Raw genomic sequence first — 20,881 nt, 5'->3', positions numbered from 1 at the left:
TAGAGATTGTTGGTGATGAGCTTCCTAGAGGGTTGCTAGTAGGGACCGGGTTAATGTGTAATCTTGGAGGTAAATGATTGCTTGACCTGCTTGAGAATGATTGTTAGAGCTCAACCGTGTATGCTTTAAATTGTAATTATTCATGTGACACAATTTACCTATTAACGATTGTTTACATCAGTTTTGCGAGCTATTACTGTCGCTATTTGACTATCAAAGTAACAATACTTCTAAACAACCCTTAAATTTATTCGCCATCCGCACGGAGAAAAGAAAACAGGAATAATTACAGTATAAAATGTAAAATCGGTCCCGTTATAATTAAAACTAGAAAAAATGCAGTTTGAAATAATTTTTTTCTAAATTCAATTTTTTAATTTAATTTTCAGAGATTTTAATGTAAATATTACATTATACAATGTAATTCTTATAAAACCTGTAATAATTACAATCTTAAAATGTAATTTTTCCAGTTTTCATCACGAAGCACCACGTTGCATTAAAAAAATATATATTTTAATTTTTAAGTTTTTACGCTTGACTCAAAACTTTTTTTTTTTCTGTGTACATGCTTGTAAATTAAAATAAATTAATTAAAAAAAATTTATAATTTAATTTAAAAGTTTTAAAGTTTATAAAAAAGATGTTGAATATTATTTTAAAAATGGCAATAGATTTCTAAGAATTTTTTATTGAATAGAATGCAATTCAATTAACAAACTCCTTCTGTTATTTTTGTCTCCGACAAAATGTCTAATCCCTTTTTACTGAAAATTTTTCTCGATATTTAAATGACAATGTATTGTTCTTGTTGACAATATCTAGTCAGTAATTATGTAGAGAGCTGAGGGTATATTGTTCTCTTATGCAGATAGAAAAAGGTTCCATTATCCTAAAATTTTAATAATACACATGCTGTTATTATCGCTGCAACATAATAAGGGACATCATATAAGATTTATCCTGTTATTGAAAGATACAATACAAACCGAAAATACTAATGAGACCGTAAATTATCAATAAGTAAAATTAAATTTAATAAGTTAAGCCATCGAGTTCGATATTAATGCTGCTTGCAAATCTGCCAACTCACGGTAACTCAGGATATGTATCTATTGTCGACAAATGACACAAAATAGTTAGCAATAAATTAAAATTATCCATTTTCTATTTAAAAGCAAATTTCGTCATTTTCTAATCCAAACTGATGTTTAATTATATTTGTTTCTGGAAAGATCCAGTTTCTTTAAATATAAATTAAATTTAAATCGAAAAAATGCTCAAAACTGGACAAATAATACCTTTAATTAAAGATAATTGTGTTAATTTTAAAGTAAGTCGAATAGATATGAATAATTTTTTACGGCTGAAAAATTATTTATATAAAATTGACAAGTTTTCAAAAATCAACAAAATTTTCAAACACCTACGACTCATCAACATAATGCCCGATTTATCATATTTTGGAAATTAATTTAAAGAAAAAGTCTGAAATTTTATAAAGAACTGTGAGCGCAAGCTTGCTGACTGGCGCGTTATATTATCTAAAATTTTGAGCCAATGCAATTTTTGAAATTACTTGACAAAATAAAGCATTATAGCAAAATTTTCTTTAAATTTTTATATTACATTGGCTACAATAATTAAATTTCTGAAAAAAATCTATAAATCTACCAAAAAAAATATTTTCCACAGGACCTGAAATTTAATTTTTTGGAGGGTTGCACCATGTCCAATGACGCCTATCTTAATTTTTTTTTTCAACGTCATCTAATGTGAATAATTTTCGAGAACTCAAAATTTCTATTGGCCAACAGTTACCAATCACAAAGAAATTTCCCTTTCTATTTTACTAATTTCCCTACCCTCAAATTTAATGGCAGTTTTGACCAATAAAATTCTAACTTCAGGTATCTGAGCTCCATGATTTACCGAAAGAATATTCTAGAGACACTCATTAGCAATTAGGGTTCACTTCCTTCCGTATTTCCAGGTATAAATAGGGGTGCAATGTCCGTTTTCAATCATATTCAAAGTAAATCTTGAACTGTTAAGATACTTGGATCTTAAACAGAAATTTTCCTTTGAAATTAAATTCAAACAATTAAAAAAAAAAAAATGTGCGAAGATATCGAAATGTCTGTAGTAGAAGTTGAGGTTGTGACTGATCCAGAGACATACTGGATCTTCACAGAAGAAATTAAAACGTCGTTGATGGTAAGTAGTCGGCAGAACTTTTAATCAATTGTTAATTCAAAAATTTTGTATTAATTTTCATTTTTTATTTATTTATTGATTTTATTTATGTTTCAGCAACACTTTGGAACGAAGTTTCCAATTATTGAGCAGATGCTCAACAAATTGGAAACAGAACCTGACATAGAGATCCTGCGGAAAATCGCCGAAAACGCCTTGTCGCCGAAGCTACTCAACTCGGCGAATTCTGCGATCGACGTGTTGTTTAAGACGGTTGGACAAACGGAAGAAGTCATCAGAAAGCTGAGACAGAAGTTCAACCGGCTAATAACAGGCAGGCTGTTTATCGATTTGATAAACGATGTGGCTCTGAAGACAGAGGTCGAAGTTGAGATGTTAACTTCGATACCTGACATGAATGTGGCTGAAGAATGCATTTTCAATTAAAATGTTTATCTAAATTTAAGAATGAATGAATGGAAATTAATAATATTGTAAATATTTTGAAGTTTGCGTGTTTTTATATTTATAAGTTTGTATGTTTGTAAATAGTTAATATTAATTTGTACATAAAACACAATTAATTTTAAAGAAAAATAGTTGTAAATATTAAAATATATTGACGAGAATTTTAATAAAATTTTAAATAGTACAAAAATTACATTGAAAATCTTATTTTATACTTCCTTCCAAAATTTAATTTTTATAATTATTTTTAATTATTATTTATTAATATCACTCGATTTTTCCTTATTTAAAAATTTTATTTTAAAAATAAATAAATTAAATTGCATCGTTGTTGAGAATTTCAGGGTAAGTACATCGAAAAATTTTTCTAATTTTTTAATTTATACACAGTATTATTTTTTTAATTAAATTTATTATAAGTTGGACTTGAATTATTTTTCTACAAAATTCACCAGGTAAGATATAACTTTAAATATTTATTTAATGCGGTAAGATGGACGGCGAAGTTCCTAAGATGGTCTCCCTTTACAAGCATGGAATTTTAAATTAATGTTATCTATACACAGAAAAAAAAATTTTTTTGATCCAAGAAAATTATAAGAAAATTCGAAGTTATTTTAGAGCAAGAAGAAATTTTCTTAGTTTAAAAAATTTTAACTTTATTCAAAAAATTTTCAGTCTTCCTTGAGATTTTTTTGAGTTACGAAAATTTACACTTGACTCAAAACCTTTTTTTTTCTGTGTATATGCTTGTAAATTAAAATAAATTAATTAAAAAAAATTTATAATTTAATTTAAAAGTTTTAAAGTTTATAAAAAAGATGTTGAATATTATTTTAAAAATGGCAATAGATTTCTAGGAATTTTTTATTGAATAGAATGCAATTCAATTAACAAACTCCTTCTGTTATTTTTGTCTCCGACAAAATGTCTAATCCCTTTTTACTGAAAATTTTTCTCGATATTTAAATGACAATGTATTGTTCTTGTTGACAATATCTAGTCAGTAATTATGTAGAAAGCTGAGGGTATATTGTTCTCTTATGCAGATAGAAAAAGGTTCCATTATCCTAAAATTTTAATAATACACATGCTGTTATTATCGCTGCAAGATAATAAGGGACATCATATAAGATTTATCCTGTTATTGAAAGATACAATACAAACCGAAAATACTAATGAGACCGTAAATTATCAATAAGTAAAATTAAATTTACTAAGTTAAGCCATCGAGTTCGATATTAATGCTGCTTGCAAATCTGCCAACTCACGGTAACTCAGGATATGTATCTATTGTCGACAAATGACACAAAATAGTTAGCAATAAATTAAAATTATCCATTTTCTATTTAAAAGTAAATTTCGTCATTTTCTAATTCAAACTGATATTTAATTATATACATGTATAATATAATATATGTATAATATTTAAATGATAAAAATATAATAATTTTGCCAAAAATGAAAAAAAAAAAAAATTAGGAATTTAATAATTAAGTCAGGATAAATAAATAAGAAAAGTCGCTATATGTAATAATAGTTGAATTAATAATAAACTACTATTTAATCATATGATTATAAATCAGAGGTATTTATAGTTTTTAAGTAATTATAGGTAATTATTAGTAATCATCAAATAATTTTTCATCTTATCCATACAATACAATTATAAAAAACAAAAATATAATTTATTTATAAAGTATAATCAAATAATCACTAAATATGATTAAAATATTAACGATTTTTTTTTATAATTATTTCAAGGTCACACAGCAATCCATATAACAGTAATTGCTTCCTATAATTATCTTACAATAACATACATGAATATAATTAATAAATATGAACTTGAAATATATTTTATATCAAAGTAGTGGTTCGAATTTTAAATTGATCCCACCGGCAGTTGATAGAATAATAGATGCTTTGTGAATTTGATAAGGTACTTGAAGAGTGTCTGAAGGTAAGACTTTAAAGTGTCTCAAAACAGAAATAATACCAAGTTTTGATTGATAAGCAGCAAATCTTAATCCAATACAGTTCTTAGGCCCGTCACCGAAAGGCAAATAAACCATCTGATGTCTCTTCTCATTTTCGTTGAACCTTTCTGGGTCAAAAACTTCTGGATTTGGGTAATATCGCTCGTCGTGGTGAATACTGTACACCGGAATCTCAATCGCGGTACCTGTTGGCAACGTTATATTGCTGTCAGGTATTTTATAAGGAAGAACTGATTTTCTTCTCAATAGAATTGCAGGCGAATCTTTTCTTAAAGTTTCTGAAAATTAAATTTAATTAATTTAAGAACAAAAAAAAATACTTTTCGTATTTTTTTAAAATTACCTTGTAGAACCATATTGAGATATTTCATTTCATTGATGATGTTGTAAGACAATTGACCGTTGTGTTTTTTTAATGTTTCATGTATTTCATTCCTCAATTTTTCTTGAATTTCAAGATTAAGCGCCATTTCATAAAGCGCAAAAGAAATTGTTGTTGAAGAAGTTTCAAAACCAGCCGCAAAAAATACAAAAGCTTGAGATGTTAAAAGTCCCTCGGTCACCTCTTTAAATTAATTATTACATAAATAATTATAAGCATCAGTTAAATTGATAAAAAAATTTTTTTTCAATTTTAAATTATAAAATTATAAAATAAATTTTTAATTATAAAAAAAATAATTACCAAAATCAATTTCATGCTGATTTTTTTTAATATCTTTCAAAAGATCAACAAGATCATGACGAACAATTTTTTCTTTCTCTCGGAATTCTATCGTCTCTCGAATAGAATTGACAAAAAAATCAGAATGAGCTTTGGGGATTATTTCAATGTTCAAAAGATTAAAAAGTCTGGGTGAAAAATCCCGTAACAGCCGCTTACACATATTGATAACAGACGGCTCAAACATTTTTCTTCCTATTATCCTAAACTGACTGTCCTCTCTCTCCAGCGCGTTCATATTAATCCCAAAGGCCGTAGACCCAATTACATCCGTAGTAAATTTAGCCGCTATTTCCCGACACTCGATAACTTTTCCTTTGCCAACTTGATTTATCAAATATTTTTCAAAATGGTTTGAACATTCTACCATCAAATCAATCATCAATTTTAGTTTCCCTGTAGTAAACGCTGGCGTCAACCTAGCTCTCAGAACTTTCCATTTATGCCCGTCGATATTGAACAGATGATTTACCAGAGGGTCGTCCTCTTTGATATTAATTCCGCGACCTGAAAATACCTGGAAATCTTTTATCAATACCTGTCGTATCAAATCGGGGTCAACTATCATTAAAACCGGCATTCGTGAATTATAAAAACCAAAAAACGGTTCATTTTTCCACTCTTTGTACATTTCTTCTTGTCTTTCAGCCATCGCTTTCTTCCCTAAAAAAAACGGACCCATATTTCCAACCAATGGTAGTGGCGCTGGTCCAGGAACTCCCAAGCGTTTCCAGTGATTGTGCTTCGCTGTGGACCAGTAGTAAATAGCAAGAATGATCCCAGCGGTAATAATTAAAATTTCTTGCACTCCGTACTCCATTTTGGTCTGTTAATTTAATTATTTATTGCAAGTATTACTCACTATGATCACTAACACACTGCTTATCACCGCAAAAGCTACACAGTGACTGGCCTAAAAATTGTTTATCATATCAGGTTCAACATACAAAACGTATTTACTTAGTGACTTGCAGTAATAACAATAATTCTTAGTTTACGCGAGTCATGTAATTAATTTTTCCTGGTATCATTCCTCGCATTAAAAATAATTGCTAATAGCTACAATAAAAAAAACTTGCATTAGTATTTTAATAAAACTTTATTTGCATATTTTTTTTATTATAAAAAAATTTATTGCCGACTCATTGAAAAAATTATTTTAGATTAATTTATAAAAAAATGTTTTACAATTAATAAAATTATCAAAGTCGAGTCAATTATTTGCTCACAATATCTTAATTGTGAAAACAATTTGATTATTAATATCGCTTTTAGATAGAAGATAATTTTATACGTTATTTACATGACCAAAAACACGACGAGTTTTTAATTCTCGTCGTTGAATTATTTGCTGTGGGAAATTTTTAAAAGACGAAAAAGAATGACCTCGCTTTCAAAAGAGATTGAATATTTTGATCGATAATTTTAATGAAATTACTGAAGATTATTAAGAGAGATCGCCATTGTAAAATTAAAAAAAATTTTTTTTTTTTTTTTTTTTTTTTATTCAATCAAAGTTTATATATTCAAAAATATGTGCCTAGAATTAATTTTCATCTATAATTGGCTCAAATTTGAGATTGATTCCTCCAGAAGCCGACAAAAGAAATGCAGATTTTTCAATTGTGTAAGGAATTTCTAAAAATTTTGAAGGAGAAACTCTGAAATGTTTCAAAACAGAAATAAGTCCAACTGCAGATAGATAAATTGCTATTTTAACACCTATACAGCTTCTTGGACCATCGCTAAACGGTATGTAAGCTACTGAAGGCTTTTTATCAATTTTGAATCGTTCAGGGTCAAAAAATTCGGAATTAGGAAAGTGTTCTTCGTCGTGATGAATACTGAATGCTGGCACTAAAATTAATGTCCCTGCAGGGAGGATAACATTACTTTCAGGTAACTTGTAATCCTGAGCTGCTTTTCTAACCATCAAAGGACCTGGTGGATTTTTTCTTAATGTTTCTGTAAAATTTATCAAATTTCATAGGAAGAAATTAATTAATTATAAAATTAATTATTAAGAAATTAAATAAAAAGTAATGAAACTAAAAATATTTACCGTAAATAACCATTTTGAGATACTCCATTTCATTGATAGCTTCATAAGACAATTGACCATTGTGTTTTTTTAACACTTCAAAAATCTCAGTTCTTACTTTATCTTGAATTTTAGGAGCAACTGCTAGTTCATAAAGCGCAAAAGAAATAGTTGCTAAAGGCCCTTCGTACCCAGCCACGAATATAACGAATGCTTGAGACGCCAAAAAAGAATCCGTTAATTCTAAAAAAATTATAAGAATTTTTTTTTTTAAGTGAATAGAATATTAATAAATAAAAAAATGACACTGAAATTGAAAAACATCTAATCATTTTTAAAATTATAATTTTTCAATTATTTCTTCATTTATTACTAATAATAAATTTATTATTGTCTTCTAAATTCACAAAAATAATAATCATTATTTTATATAAATTTTATTAGATTAAATAAACTCACCAAAATCAAAATCTTTCTGATTTTTTTTCAAATCTATCAACATGTCAATAATATCATCTCGAACAACATTTTCTCTTTCTCGAAGTTCCATAGTTTGTTTAATGAAATTGATAAAAAAATCTGATTGCTCTTCAGGCAAAATCCTCAACCCGAAAAACTTATAGAGTCCCGGTGCAGCTACACTCATTATTTGCTTCATCAAATTCCAAATAGTCGGTTTAAATAATTGTTTTCCAATTACTTCGAATTGATTGTTATCTTCATAAATTGAAGATATATTAACACCAAACGCGAAAGCAATAGTGGCGTCTATTGTAAATTTCCCCACGAGTGAAGAACATTCAAGTACATTGTTTTTGGAAACTTGATTAAAAAGATAATTTTCAAAACGACCTGCACATTCGGTCATTGATTCGATCATATGTTTAATTTTACCTGTTGTAAATACGGGCGTGATTTTTCTTCTCAATACTTTCCATTTGTGACCATAGATATTAAATAAATTGTGCGATAGCGGATCATAGTCATTCATGACAACTCCGCGACTGGAGAAGTTGTGAAAATCTTTTATCAAAATTTGACGGATCAAATTCATGTCGATAACGAGTAGAACTGGCAAATGTGCATTGAAGATACCAAAGTAGGGTTCTTTTTTCCATTTCATGTACATTTGGTTACATGTATCAACAAATGATCTTTGTCCAAAAATTAAAGGTCCCATGTTTCCAATCAGTGGCGTTGGTTTTGGCCCTGGAACTCCCAAATTCTTCCAATGATTGTGCGTTATTGTTGAACCGTATAAAACAGCAAAAAGAATTCCAATTATTATTATTATTAATAATTCAGTTATTCCGAATTCCATTTCTTCAATTTTTTATTTATTTTTCAAAAAAATACTCAAAATTTAACAAAAAACCAAACACTAACGATTAAAACCGCTTTTAAAATGACAAATCGACTCACGAAAATCTCGCGGGAATTTTAATTTTTAAAACTCTGATTTCTTCTTTGCGACAGTAATTTCAGTAAATCATTTTCGGTATTAAACAGAGTTAATTTGTTCAATCTGCTAATAAATTTTTATCAGGTGTATTTTAAATTTTAATTAAATATTGTAAATAATTTTTTTCCTGTAAAAATATGGTTTGTGAAATTTGACTTGTGAAATCGGTAAATGCAAGCTTACATATTGATTATGTGATAAGATGTTTTATTTTGGAATTAATGCGGAGGAAAGTTTTATAATTTTCAATTAAATTAATTTATTACTTGTTAAAAGTACTAAAAAATTTATAAAAAATTCACAATTGTTAATTTTATTCCAATAAAATTAATATAAAATCATAGATTCAAGACGGACAAGTAATTTTTTAGTAATATTTCTTAATTTCGTAAATTTAATTAATTTTCCAATTATTTAGGTCATATTATCTTTAATTTAACATTTGACAAGTGTCTTTTAATCGGCAAAAAAATAACTCATGAAAATATAATAAATATTTTCTTTATATTTTATTTTATAAATATCAATAGAAATCTTGTTTTTAAAATTCAATGCTTTTATGAAATATTAAAGCTTGTAATTTTTATAAATTTTTACAATATTTTAATTTTTGGTATTTATTTATAAAAAAAATGTCGTGGAAAAAAAAAACAAAAATTTCGATAGCTTCTTTTTGCCTTCAAAAATTAGAAAAAATTTTGGCTTTCATGTTTTTGGATAAAATTTCTATTTTATATTTTTGATACATATTTTTTTGAAAAGTACATAAAAAAACGAAAAATTAAAAAAAAAAATTGAATATCTCAATTTTCCAAAAAAATTTGTAAAAAAAAAAGGAAACAAAAAATTCACTAAAAATTGGAAAGGTAAAATTTATTAATTAAGTCTAAAAATTATCAGCAATAATAAAAAATATATAAACCTTGAATAAAACTTATTTACTTGATGAGTATTTATTAATATTCTGTAAATAGTTGTTTTAACTGTACTAATAAAATACAATAAAATAAACCCAATATTGATTTAATTTTTCTTATTTTTTAATTTCAAGATAAAGATATTAGATTACATTAGAGTATAAAAGTCAATTTCCTTATCAGTGCTGAAAAAAAAAATATCATCTATACAATATAAAACTTTGATATTAAAATAATCTAAAGTTTCAACATTTATAAAATTAATCTCTATCTGATCGTGCTTCATTAAAAAAATAGACAACTCTTAAAAAGCTAAAATGTGAAAGTCATCACTTATGAACTCATCACAATAAAATTTACGTAAAAAATTAAGCGCAGTAGTAAAACAACGTAGAAATAGCTTCGTAAATAGTGACTCCATAGCCAACAAAAAATGCAATTGCTCTGTAAGGTTGAACAGCAAAAATGGCGTAAGCTATGGTATGGATTATTCTAGCAAACGTGAAGGTTCTGATAAGTGTCACGGCGAGGAACTTTGAAGGTCCGGTTGTCAGCCAAATGAGTGTCACAACAAACCAGGGCAGAATATTTTCCAAATCATTCTGATGCGCGCGACGAACACGTTCAACATCAGGATCGTCGGTAGTTATCTTAGAGGATTTATCCATAAGATCTTCAGGATTTGCAAAGACCTAAAAATTTTTAATTTTCTCATTAATTCTATTACATTCATATTATTTAATAACTTTATAATAAGAACAATTATTAATTATACTTTTATAATACTAAAGTTAGCCGACGTTTTTGATTTTTTTTCATTAATTAAATTAGAACAAAAAAATATTTAAAAAAAAATAGCACATATAATTTTTCAAATTTTTTAGACGTGGAATTTTTTTAAAAATTTTTTTGTGATAGTTTTGTTGATAAAAAAAATTCGAAAAATTTTTTTTATTGAAAAAATGATTACAAAAAAATAAAATAAAGTTTTTTATTATTAATTTTCATTATACCTTTTTAGCAAAACGTCGACGTCCGGTAAGAAGAGCCATCATCAACATTTTGACAACGAGCACCGTACTCCAGAAACAAAATTCTTTTAAAAATTCTTCACGAATAATAGTAGCCATTGTGTTAAAATTACTTTTTAATTGTAATTATTAAAAAAGTAACTAAAAATTAATTATAGTTGTTATTTAACGCAGAATGAATCAACTGACGACGAGGACACCGGCGAAATGAACAATCACGTAGAAATACACGATAATAAGCAAGTCGATGAAACACTGGTGAGGCGATTTTGATGACGTAACAATTACGTGTTGTCACAAACTACCAGCGCTGCTTCTCACTGCTGATGAAGTTTTAAATAAAATTTACGCTGTCTCTGTCAATAACACTGAAGTTGACAGATATTAAAAATTTTTTTAAGTATTTTAGAGCAATTAAATTATTAAAAAAAAAAATTAATTGAAAAGTTTCACATGTAAAAATTAATAAAAATTACAAGTGAAAATTTTTAGAAGCATTTTTTTATTGTAATTAATTTTTTAAACAAATTTTTAAAATTGACAGCTGACCGCCAACTTCAGTATTATAAATATCAAATAAATTTTGCAATATTTGTGATCAAACCTCAAAATCAAATGACGCCATGCAAAACATAATTGACAAAATTTTTTAATTGAATTCTGATTCGAATTTGGTTTAAAGCTTTGCCCAGTAGAGGCGCTGAAACTCGTATACTCCGAATTTAACGTTGGTTCTTATCGGTTGCTTCCCTTCTATCCTATATCTTCGATAATAAATTCGTGGTTGTACAATACATAAATACGTGTATATTATTATTATAATTATTATTATTAAATTAGTATTTGTAAATGTAATCGTAAAAAAAGTAGTGTATAAAATTTGATGAAGCACAAGCACATCTTGAAAAGGAATAATCGGAGAACATTCAAGAAACATTATCAAGGACATCAATCTTGACATCTAAAACTATCCCACGTACTCGTTTTCTGCTATTTTCGATAAAATATGGCCTCAAGATATAATCAAGGTATCCAAAGGGTTTTAGGTAAATTAGAGGCTTCTGTTAATTCTGGTAATTACTATGAAGCCCACCAAATGTACAGAACACTTTATTTCAGGTAATTTATCGTTAGATATATGTTATTAAATAAATGTTACTTTGTTTACATTTGCGAATTTAATATTTTGTTATTGTTAAATTATTTACTTATAAATAATTTATTTTAAACTTCATTTATAGATATCTTGCTAAAAAAAAGTACATGGATTTATTGGAGTTACTTTACAACGGTTCCATTCTTTTACTTCAACGTGATCAGGTATTTATATTTATTATATATTAGAGTACATTAAAAATAAAAGATTTTTAAAAGTATTTTGCATTAATTTTATGTTTATGTTCAATTCAATATTAATTATAATAATTGTCATTTTTAAATAGCATGCCAGCGGTGCTGATTTAGGAATTTTATTTATTGATGTATTAAACAAAGCAGAAACAACAGAACCGACAAGTTACTTTGAAAAAATAACAAATTTATTCAGTATTATGAAACCGAGTACACCTGAAAGAGAAACATTTCTTCATAATGCACTTAGATGGAGTTTAAAACACACTAATTGTAAATGGGGACATCCTGAATTACATAAAATGATAGCTCAAGTTTTTTGGCAAGGTAGTTTATTTTTATTATCGTTATTTTATATTTATATATTGTATATTGGAAATTATCATTAAACTGTTAATTTTACAACAGAAAAAAATTATACAATGGCAAGACAGCACTTTGTGTACAGTGATGATGGTGCAGGATGTGCAGCGATGCTTGTAGAATTGCATCAGCAACGTGGTTACTCCAATGAAGTTGATCTTTTTATCGCTCAAGTTGTCTTACAGTGAGTTATTTTATACCTAGGCTTAATGTATATAAATATATGAAAAATTGACTCAAATGAAAGGTCTCGATGAGTGTATTATCATAATGAGCTTATATCTTTAAAAATTTCAATGGTTAGATTTCAATAATATAGATTAATATTAATTATTCAAGTTTAAAGATAAAATAAAATTCACTTCTTTTTTTTTTTTCATTAGATTTCATTTTAGTCACACAACATGACTTATTTAATAATAATAATCTATCGCTTATTAACAATTGTCAATGTTATCAAAATGATAAAACGTGTTAATATAAGATTGGATTTGATTACTAGTTTTATCTAGAACATTAAAAAATATTTCTCAATATTAAGTCAATAAAAAAAAAATACAACACTTAAAGTAGCAGTAATCAGACGATATATATATATATTTTTTTTTTGGAGTAAAAAATTTAATTTTGGTAGAGTAAAAATTAAAAATTAAAAAAAAAAAAAAAAAACAACTAGATTTATGCCAAAAATTCAAGATACAATTTAATTATAAATTGTTTCTATAAAAATAAACTCTGTAAATTTAGTCTTGATAATTTTATTAATTAAATACGAATATTTTTTTCTTATAGATATTTATGTTTACACAATGCATCAACAGCACAAGAAGCCTTTGATTCGTACACATCGCGACATCCAAAAATAAATAACGAGCCTCCTTATCTATTACCTTTGCTGAACTTTTTATTTTTTCTTCTCAAAACAATCCAGTTGTAAGTAACTAATCATAATCATAAATTTATTAATTGCTATCGGATGTAATTGAGGAGAAAAAAAAACTAAAAAAATTTTATTCACCAGGTCATCATTTGCCGCGTTCACAGTATTGTGTGAACAGTATCAGTTGAGTTTGAATAGAGACCCTAGTTACCGCACATACCTCGATAAAATAGCTCAATTATTTTTCGACGTTCCCGCTCCACGTTCACGACGACAAGGGCTCTTTGGTAGTCTTCTTCAATCATTTTTCAACGGTCTCGAAGATGATGAGTCTGATGGGGAAGAAACATCAAGGCAAGCTAGCAATAATCCCTCTACTTCACACGCAGTCCAAGAACTCGACTGATTTCTTACATGCTACAGTGTAATATAGTCGATGGATAACTTTTACATATAGATATATTTTACTTGGTTTGTAAAAACGAAAAGAAAAAAAAACATAGAATTTATGACCTATATATCGGGTTGCAGATGTCATAAGGACATATAATAAAAATTCTTTTTTTTTTTTAAGTCCAAAAAAATTTTTAATTTGCCCTTATGGCATCCGAGGTGGGTCCCGGGAGCCATAAGGGCGTATAAAATTTTTTTTTTAGCATTTCTCCACATTTCGGACAAAACTATGTCGATTCCCGAAAAAAAAAAATTTTTTATACGCCCTTATAGTATTTCACCGGAACCTTTTGTCGGTATACGCCCTCATGGCATCTGGAACGCGATATATGAATTATTCTCGATTATCTGCACTTGATGTTTTATGCATATGTACACTAGGGTGCGTCAAAATTCTAATTTATAATAATTTAAAAGGTTCCTTTCGGAGATTGAATTTTGACGCGACCTAAGGTACACGGTAACTAAAATTAAGAACTAAACAAAGGATTTGTGTCCTGTTGGTCTGATCGAGGGTTCAATAAAAACCTCGCTACACTAAACTTAATAATTAATTTGATATATTGCTAATTTAATGAGTTAATTTTTTTTTTTTTTTTTTTTTTTTAATTAATTCTTCTTCGACATTTGTTACTGACTGTTTTGAATTAAGCGTAAACTTTATTTATGAGAGTAAGAAGTTTGTTTAATTGTCTTTATTAAGGCAATTATTTATAAAAGGTCAATAATAATTTAAAGACTAATCAAGAGTCATGGAGGATTAATGCAATGTACAAATAAATATGTGGATTTAGTGACTTGTAATTATATTGTTTAAATACTTATTACTTGATATGAAAAGAAAAAAAAACAATGTAATGAATTGATAATTTTTTTTTTGTAATTTAGTGGAAAAAAAAAAAGAAAAATACTAGTTTAGTTATAATGCAAATTGAATTTTTTTATCTGTCACATATTAAAAAAAAAATAATAACAATAATTATACTTATGTACTTTTAATGTAAACTAATGAAATAGCATTATCAGATTTTAATTAAATCTTCCTTGTGTAAAAATTAAATATTTATTGAATGAATTTTCTTTTGTAGATTGCAAATGTATATAATATAATCGGTTGTTATTCAAGGATTTGTATTTAATGCCAAATGAAATACGGATCTGAAATTGAAAAAAAAAAAAAAAAAAAAAAAAAGTTCGGCATTTGGGTCGCGATATGGAGATAAAAACATTTAAATACTTTCCTTGATAAAAAATAACGAATCAAATATTTTATTTCTGTATCAAAAATTATTTATTTCTATGTACTATAAAAATAGAAATATCCAACATTATCAAAAGTATTTAAGATAATATGTAAGAAAATTTAATTCGTATATTATAAACACAAAAAAAAAAAATGGGAATGATAAAAATAAAATAAATCGAAAAATCGAGTTGAATTAATTTATAAAATATTACTTCAGTATTCTTCTAACCCAGGCATCGGAAATTTATTAGCGTATTTCTCAACTTCATGACGAAGCGCGGCAACCTTGGCTTTTATTTCTAAATCATTCTCCAATACCGATTTAAAATCAACGAGCTTGGGTCCAGATTTAGCCGTGACTTCTTTGGATAACTGTAACCCACGATGAATAAATTCAGCTACAGCGTCAAAGTTTTCTTCTTTCAATCCACGAGTAGTAAGTGCTGGAGTACCTAATCTAATTCCACTTGGATTAAGAGCACTCTTGTCACCGGGAACGGTATTTTTATTACATGCAATAGAAATTTCTTCTAAAATACGCTCAGCTTTGGATCCAGTTATTCTTGTGTTCCTTAAATCAACGAGTAACAAGTGGACATCAGTACCGTCAGTGCTAATTTTGTACCCGAAAGATTGCAAGCTCTTGCAAAGCTGCTGTGCATTGGCAATAATTTGCTTTTGGTAGCTAACAAATTCCGGAGTATGCGCTTGCTTCATTGCTGTTGCAATACCGGCAATAGCATGGTTGTGGGGACCACCCTGTAATCCTGGGAACACTGCTTGGTTAATTTTACTTTCAAAATCGTACATTATCTTCTCTCCGTTTTTGCCGACACTTCTCAAACCTTTACGGAAAAAAATAACACCAGCTCGGGGACCGCGTAGAGTTTTGTGAGTTGTCGTCGAAACCACGTCGCTGTAATCAAAAGGACTCGGTATCACTCCAGCTGCCACTAGACCAGAAATGTGGGCCATGTCACTAAATAAATAAGCTCCATTTTCATCAGCGATTTCACGGAATTTTTTGTAGTTCAAGCATCTACTGTAGCACGACACTCCAGCGATTATTATTTTAGGTTTGAAGAGTTTAGCTTGCTCCGCCAATTTTTCGTAGTCAATCAATCCCGTGGATGGATCCACTTTGTAAGGCATTGACTCGAAGAATATTGATGTAGCAGAAATTTTTTTTGTTGCAGTAAAAAATCCTGTTAAAGTCAATTATTATTATTTTTTTTAATCTAAACCAATACAATTATGTTTTAAAAATTTATTTGATGAATTTAGTTAATAATAATAATACGTACCATGAGTAAGATGACCACCATCAGGTAAATCAAGACCCATTATTCTACCATGAGGTTCAATCAATCCTGTATATACAGCAAAGTTTGCTGGACTGCCAGAGTAAGGTTGAACATTGCAACCCCACTTTTCAGGGTCCAAATTAAATGCTTCAAGAGCTCGTTTTTGAGCCAGCAGTTCGATTTCGTCAATAAATTCATTTCCTCCATAGTATCTACGTACAAGTAATTAATTAATTAATTAACTAGCAACCTTACAGTCACTATGTGACTATAAATAAATAAAATTTTGCTATATTAAATAATGACTTAAAAAACTTGAAAAATTATAAATAATTAAATAATTATAAAATTAAATTATTTACCGTTGACCAGGAAGCCCTTCGCTGTATTTATTGTGCAAGCATGAACTCAAACACTGAAGGACACTCAAAGATGTAAAGTTTTCACTGGCAATCAACTCCAATCCACTTTTCTGTCGGTATTTTTCCTTTTTTATAAGTTTAAACAACTCTGGGTCAGACTCCCACAAATTTTGATGAAGAGTTCCAGCCATTTTCTATTAAAAAAAATCAGAAAATCAGAAAATCAGAAAATGAATAAATTAATAAATGAATAGATAAATATTTAATTACTGTCGCAGGAAAACGCGAAGTGAAAACTGAACAGCTTGCAATCAAGTATAATTTATTTATTAATACAGTTTTAAATGTTGATAACTAGATGATGCAATGAACTTTGCGAAATAATAATCTCTAATGTGTTAAAGATAACAAACAATAATGCATAAATATTTGTATAAATAGTTTTTTAACAACTTATGACACTGTGATTATATAAAATAACAATAATTTAGATAAAGGTTTATTGGTAAGATTTAAAAATCTGTGAAATACTTACATCGCTAGTGACACACGTGCTAGATGTACTAATAGATTTAGTAGACAACATGGACTTTGTTACACGACCTTGAGATGCTTGTTTTACCGGCTTATGTTGGTTCATCAATGAATTTCCGACCAATCGAACGACATAGATGTTTAAACTTGGCCATTTGGTCACCATTTTTTTTTTCTTTTTTAAAAATATAATCCTGTAGTGTCAATACAGAATTATAATAGTTAAGTTAACCATACTACTGAAGTTAGCCGATGTTTTTAATGTTTTAATTATTTTTCTTTTATTCAACTATAACAAAAAAAATTTTTTTTTTAATTAATTTTTCAATAAAATAAATAATTAAAATTTTTAAATTTCGGCTAACTTTATTTTTATATTTATTTGTTGAATAATGATCAAATGCCTCTTAATTTAATTAAAAATTAAAAAATTTAATTATTATTTAAATATCAAAATAATTCATCAAAAGACTTACTTGCTTTTGATAATTTATCGTTGTTTACCATTGCCAGGAGAGTTAATTAGAGAAATTGATTTGGCAGATTAAAAAAATTCACCGGGAAAACATGTAAAACAACATTCTCTTGGAATTACCCTCGTGATCTAGTTCTAAGTTCACCTTTCTCTTTATTTTACCTGAAATATCAACAAATATATTTTGTTAATAAATTTTAATAATTTATAATGTTAAAATTATGATATTAAAGTTAGCTGTCACTTGGCCAATTTTTAAATTTATTTAACGATTAAATTAACTCTAAAAAATTATTAAAAAAAAAAATTGTATTTTTAATTTTTTTTAATTTCTACATGTCAATTTTTTTAATTGTTAAATTAGAACAAAAAAATATTTTTAAAAAATTGCACTCACAGTTTTTAAAGTTTTTTGCAGATAAAAATTTTTTTTTAATTATTTTTTTAATAAAAAAATATTCTAAAAATTTTTAAATGTCGGCTAACTTAATTTTCATTGAAAAACTATAAATCAAATTTTTATAAATAATTTTCTATGCGTTTATTTTTTAAGCAAAATAAAAAAATTGTCAAGTGTCTGTTTCAGCCTCATTCAAAATTCTAATAAAAATTTCCGCTGTGTAAAATTCCTTATCAATTACAAATAAAAAAAAAAAAAAAAAAAAAAAGTACATACTTATTAATCTTATTTATTATTTACAAGTTATTAAATATTAAAATTGAATCAGAAAAATTACCCCCTAGTTAGTTGACTTGAAAGTAGGGTCAAAATGCGATTAAAAGTTTAAAGATTATCTTGTAATTTACTATATTTATTTAATAATATAAAAATTCACAAATAAATATGTAAACAATTAAAAACTACTAAGTAACAAAAAAAATTGAAGTCAACTGTACAGAGTTTGCAAAGAATTTCCTACATATTATATATTGTATTTATATATAAAAGGAGTAGACAGTAACATTGAGTGCAAAAATAAATGCGCATGCACTTAAATAGTGTAATACCTAAAAAGTGTATTACATTAAGAAAACAGTAAAAAATGACTGAATGTTATCTATTTATTGTTAATATGATACAATAATAACTTAAACAATTTAAAAAATATTAAGACTTATGCGTTTTTTGCGAAAAAAAAAAAAAAAAAATACAATTTTCAAAAATTTATTGAAACTAAAAACAAATTACATTAAATTTAATTATTTAGTCTATTTTATTTTTACTTTATTAAACATCAATCACCGGGTTACTTTAATTACTTAATCATTATTATTATTATTATTATTATTATTAATATTATTTTTTAATTATTTTAATTTGAATGTAAATTTAGTTTCAATACGATGATGATTACAAGCGCAATCTTGACAACAAAATATCTATTTATTTAATTTATTTAATATATATAAATAATGTAACATGATTTATGAATACAATATATAATAATAATAATGTGATAGTATTTATTATTCGTTAATGTAATAGAGTCTTTAAATATTATAAATAAAATATTACTTCCTTCCATTTATTTTATTATTGTTAATTATTATAATTATTATAATAATTATTATTATTATTATTATTAATGTTATAATTATTTTTATAATTTATATTAAGACTCTATAACCACCAAGTGTCTATAATAATTATTTTATATGCAGACAGCAATATAAACACACGCTCCATTAAAAGAAATTAAAATAAAATAGCATTTTTCATTTTAATTAATTATTGATTATTAATTTAAATCCTCTTGAATTATTTTCTATTGTCTAGTTTATTTTTTAACAGAGTATAATATTATGTGTAATAATTAATTATTAAGGAAAAAAATTTTTTAAAAAAGAGAAATTGACAACAGTGCATTTTTAACGCATACAAGGATTGTATATATACATTATTTAAATTTATTTTTTTTTTATGGTTTATTATATATATATATAAAATCCTTAAAATGCCTTACGTTGTGATCATACTTTTTTTTTTTTTAAATATATAATAATAAAACATGTAATGATCCTGAACGTAGATTTTACACTTATAGAAAATTCAAAACTATTGTGATATTGTTTTAAAAATAAAGACTTTTTTTTTATTGTATAAACAATTGAATCGTTATCGTACCCGGCGTTAATAGATTAATTAACTATTTTTATTTTTATTAAATTATATTAGATTAAATCGTTTAATTGATTAAAATTCGGTATTTATTTTTTAAGTTATCAACTGACTGCAATTTTACAATTTATTTTATTATTTTATAATTCATGATTGTTACTAATAAATCACTAACGCGTTATTAACTACATTTAAATTTAATTCGTTATATTTTTTTTTTTTGCTTAAAGTCGCCGGAATAACGTAACGAGCCATCAAATTTGTAATATCGTACTTTTCATATTTATTTATATATTTATAAATATATTTATTTATTTATTTTTTTTTTATTATTTGTTTGGTTTTGTCATCCAGGCCAGTTTATCTGTCATTTAAAAATACTAGGATTATCTTATTCATTTAAATAGTTATTACTTTTTTTTTTTAATGTAATTTCATGGTTGAATTTGAGTTACAAGAGGGTTGAGGTCAACCAGTCAAATTGACAACATTTCGAATTTTTTGAGAATCAATTTAGCAGATGATAATTAATTTAAAAAATTTTTTAACAAATAAATTATGACAAAAAAAAAAAATGAGAAGAAAAAATTGAAATTTAGAAAATTAAAAAAGTAAAAAATGCAATTTTTCAGAAACAATTTTTCGGAAAAAATTTATTTATTAAAAAAAAATTTTTTTTTAAATTATAATAGTGACAGCTAATTTTAATATCATGTTTTTCTTCTAAACAAATAAAAATTTTCGTTGTTATGTTTTTTTAATTAATTGAGACTTTGTGACTTTAAAAGATTCTATTAATATAACTTTAGTTTTTTCTTCTATTCAACATTATATTTTTCGGAATTTTAAAATTTGTAAAATTAATTATTTTATATTAACTTTCCAAATTCTAGTAATTTATTAATTCAAAATGTTCTCAGTCTGACTAATTGACTGCAACCCTAACACGACTATAC

General features: G+C 26.3%; 6 protein-coding genes across 10 annotated transcripts; 2 read left to right on the top strand and 4 right to left on the bottom strand.

The window, feature by feature from the left end:
• Positions 1–1,422: 1,422 nt before the first annotated feature.
• On the top strand, positions 1,423–2,740 carry LOC141524982 (uncharacterized). The gene is made up of 2 exons (XM_074239202.1): positions 1,423–2,217; positions 2,314–2,740. The coding sequence occupies exons 1-2, from the start codon at positions 2,119–2,121 to the stop codon at positions 2,641–2,643; spliced, it is 429 nt and encodes a 142-aa protein (XP_074095303.1). The 5' UTR covers positions 1,423–2,118; the 3' UTR covers positions 2,644–2,740.
• Positions 2,741–4,198: 1,458 nt separating this feature from the next.
• On the bottom strand, positions 4,199–6,295 carry LOC141524970 (cytochrome P450 6a2-like). The gene is made up of 3 exons (XM_074239184.1): positions 5,350–6,295; positions 5,008–5,229; positions 4,199–4,942 (listed from the first exon to the last, which is right to left on the bottom strand). The coding sequence occupies exons 1-3, from the start codon at positions 6,206–6,208 to the stop codon at positions 4,530–4,532; spliced, it is 1,494 nt and encodes a 497-aa protein (XP_074095285.1). The 5' UTR covers positions 6,209–6,295; the 3' UTR covers positions 4,199–4,529.
• Positions 6,296–6,468: 173 nt separating this feature from the next.
• On the bottom strand, positions 6,469–9,846 carry LOC141524969 (putative cytochrome P450 6a18). 4 transcript variants are annotated; one of them, XM_074239183.1, is made up of 4 exons: positions 9,814–9,846; positions 7,889–8,654; positions 7,451–7,672; positions 6,469–7,353 (listed from the first exon to the last, which is right to left on the bottom strand). In XM_074239183.1, the coding sequence occupies exons 2-4, from the start codon at positions 8,607–8,609 to the stop codon at positions 6,935–6,937; spliced, it is 1,362 nt and encodes a 453-aa protein (XP_074095284.1). In that variant the 5' UTR covers positions 8,610–8,654; positions 9,814–9,846; the 3' UTR covers positions 6,469–6,934. The 4 variants fall into 4 exon arrangements, with proteins under 4 accessions (XP_074095284.1, XP_074095282.1, XP_074095283.1 ...); XM_074239181.1 differs by lacking the exon at positions 9,814–9,846 and having other exon boundaries at positions 7,889–8,251; positions 8,324–9,797; XM_074239182.1 differs by lacking the exon at positions 9,814–9,846 and having other exon boundaries at positions 7,889–8,197; positions 8,324–9,797.
• A 67-nt stretch (positions 9,847–9,913) lies between these two features.
• LOC141524973 (microsomal glutathione S-transferase 1) lies at positions 9,914–11,070 on the bottom strand. Its single transcript, XM_074239186.1, has 2 exons — positions 10,822–11,070; positions 9,914–10,500 (listed from the first exon to the last, which is right to left on the bottom strand). The coding sequence occupies exons 1-2, from the start codon at positions 10,936–10,938 to the stop codon at positions 10,177–10,179; spliced, it is 441 nt and encodes a 146-aa protein (XP_074095287.1). The 5' UTR covers positions 10,939–11,070; the 3' UTR covers positions 9,914–10,176.
• A 533-nt stretch (positions 11,071–11,603) lies between these two features.
• LOC141524972 (Golgi to ER traffic protein 4 homolog) lies at positions 11,604–14,793 on the top strand. The gene is made up of 6 exons (XM_074239185.1): positions 11,604–11,958; positions 12,081–12,159; positions 12,282–12,516; positions 12,598–12,736; positions 13,345–13,485; positions 13,574–14,793. The coding sequence occupies exons 1-6, from the start codon at positions 11,846–11,848 to the stop codon at positions 13,836–13,838; spliced, it is 972 nt and encodes a 323-aa protein (XP_074095286.1). The 5' UTR covers positions 11,604–11,845; the 3' UTR covers positions 13,839–14,793.
• On the bottom strand, positions 14,469–17,926 carry Shmt (serine hydroxymethyl transferase). Of its 2 annotated transcripts, XM_074239178.1 has the most exons (5): positions 17,808–17,926; positions 17,333–17,525; positions 16,798–16,991; positions 16,436–16,647; positions 14,469–16,336 (listed from the first exon to the last, which is right to left on the bottom strand). In XM_074239178.1, the coding sequence occupies exons 2-5, from the start codon at positions 17,495–17,497 to the stop codon at positions 15,345–15,347; spliced, it is 1,563 nt and encodes a 520-aa protein (XP_074095279.1). In that variant the 5' UTR covers positions 17,498–17,525; positions 17,808–17,926; the 3' UTR covers positions 14,469–15,344. The 2 variants fall into 2 exon arrangements, with proteins under 2 accessions (XP_074095279.1, XP_074095280.1); XM_074239179.1 differs by lacking the exons at positions 17,333–17,525; positions 17,808–17,926 and adding an exon at positions 17,068–17,204.
• Positions 17,927–20,881: the final 2,955 nt, after the last annotated feature.

This window comes from Cotesia typhae, unplaced genomic scaffold (assembly GCF_013202065.1).
Source record: "Cotesia typhae breed Kobodo isofemale line unplaced genomic scaffold, CoteBio_Ctyphae contig_23, whole genome shotgun sequence".
Classification (NCBI taxonomy): Eukaryota; Metazoa; Arthropoda; class Insecta; order Hymenoptera; family Braconidae; genus Cotesia; species Cotesia typhae.
The sequence above is the reverse complement of the archived record's forward strand: the minus strand, read 5'-3'. Positions and strand labels throughout refer to the sequence as shown.

Coding starts and splice junctions, on each gene's coding strand:
- LOC141524972 (XM_074239185.1), top strand. CDS start 11,846: ATGGCCTCAAGATATAATCAAGGTATCCAAAGGGTTTTAGGTAAATTA. Junction 11,959..12,080: donor TACAGAACACTTTATTTCAG/GTAATTTATCGT, acceptor CTTCATTTATAG/ATATCTTGCTAAAAAAAAGT. Junction 12,160..12,281: donor TTTTACTTCAACGTGATCAG/GTATTTATATTT, acceptor ATTTTTAAATAG/CATGCCAGCGGTGCTGATTT.
- Shmt (XM_074239178.1), bottom strand. CDS start 17,497: ATGGTGACCAAATGGCCAAGTTTAAACATCTATGTCGTTCGATTGGTC. Junction 16,648..16,797: donor GAAGGGCTTCCTGGTCAACG/GTAAATAATTTA, acceptor ACTTGTACGTAG/ATACTATGGAGGAAATGAAT. Junction 16,337..16,435: donor TGGTGGTCATCTTACTCATG/GTACGTATTATT, acceptor TGACTTTAACAG/GATTTTTTACTGCAACAAAA.
- LOC141524982 (XM_074239202.1), top strand. CDS start 2,119: ATGTGCGAAGATATCGAAATGTCTGTAGTAGAAGTTGAGGTTGTGACT. Junction 2,218..2,313: donor AAATTAAAACGTCGTTGATG/GTAAGTAGTCGG, acceptor TTTATGTTTCAG/CAACACTTTGGAACGAAGTT.
- LOC141524973 (XM_074239186.1), bottom strand. CDS start 10,938: ATGGCTACTATTATTCGTGAAGAATTTTTAAAAGAATTTTGTTTCTGG. Junction 10,501..10,821: donor GTCGACGTTTTGCTAAAAAG/GTATAATGAAAA, acceptor AAAAATTTTTAG/GTCTTTGCAAATCCTGAAGA.
- LOC141524969 (XM_074239180.1), bottom strand. CDS start 8,750: ATGGAATTCGGAATAACTGAATTATTAATAATAATAATAATTGGAATT. Junction 7,673..7,888: donor TCAGAAAGATTTTGATTTTG/GTGAGTTTATTT, acceptor TAATTTTTTTAG/AATTAACGGATTCTTTTTTG. Junction 7,354..7,450: donor TCTCAAAATGGTTATTTACG/GTAAATATTTTT, acceptor TAAATTTTACAG/AAACATTAAGAAAAAATCCA.
- LOC141524970 (XM_074239184.1), bottom strand. CDS start 6,208: ATGGAGTACGGAGTGCAAGAAATTTTAATTATTACCGCTGGGATCATT. Junction 5,230..5,349: donor TCAGCATGAAATTGATTTTG/GTAATTATTTTT, acceptor ATTAATTTAAAG/AGGTGACCGAGGGACTTTTA. Junction 4,943..5,007: donor TCTCAATATGGTTCTACAAG/GTAATTTTAAAA, acceptor TTTAATTTTCAG/AAACTTTAAGAAAAGATTCG.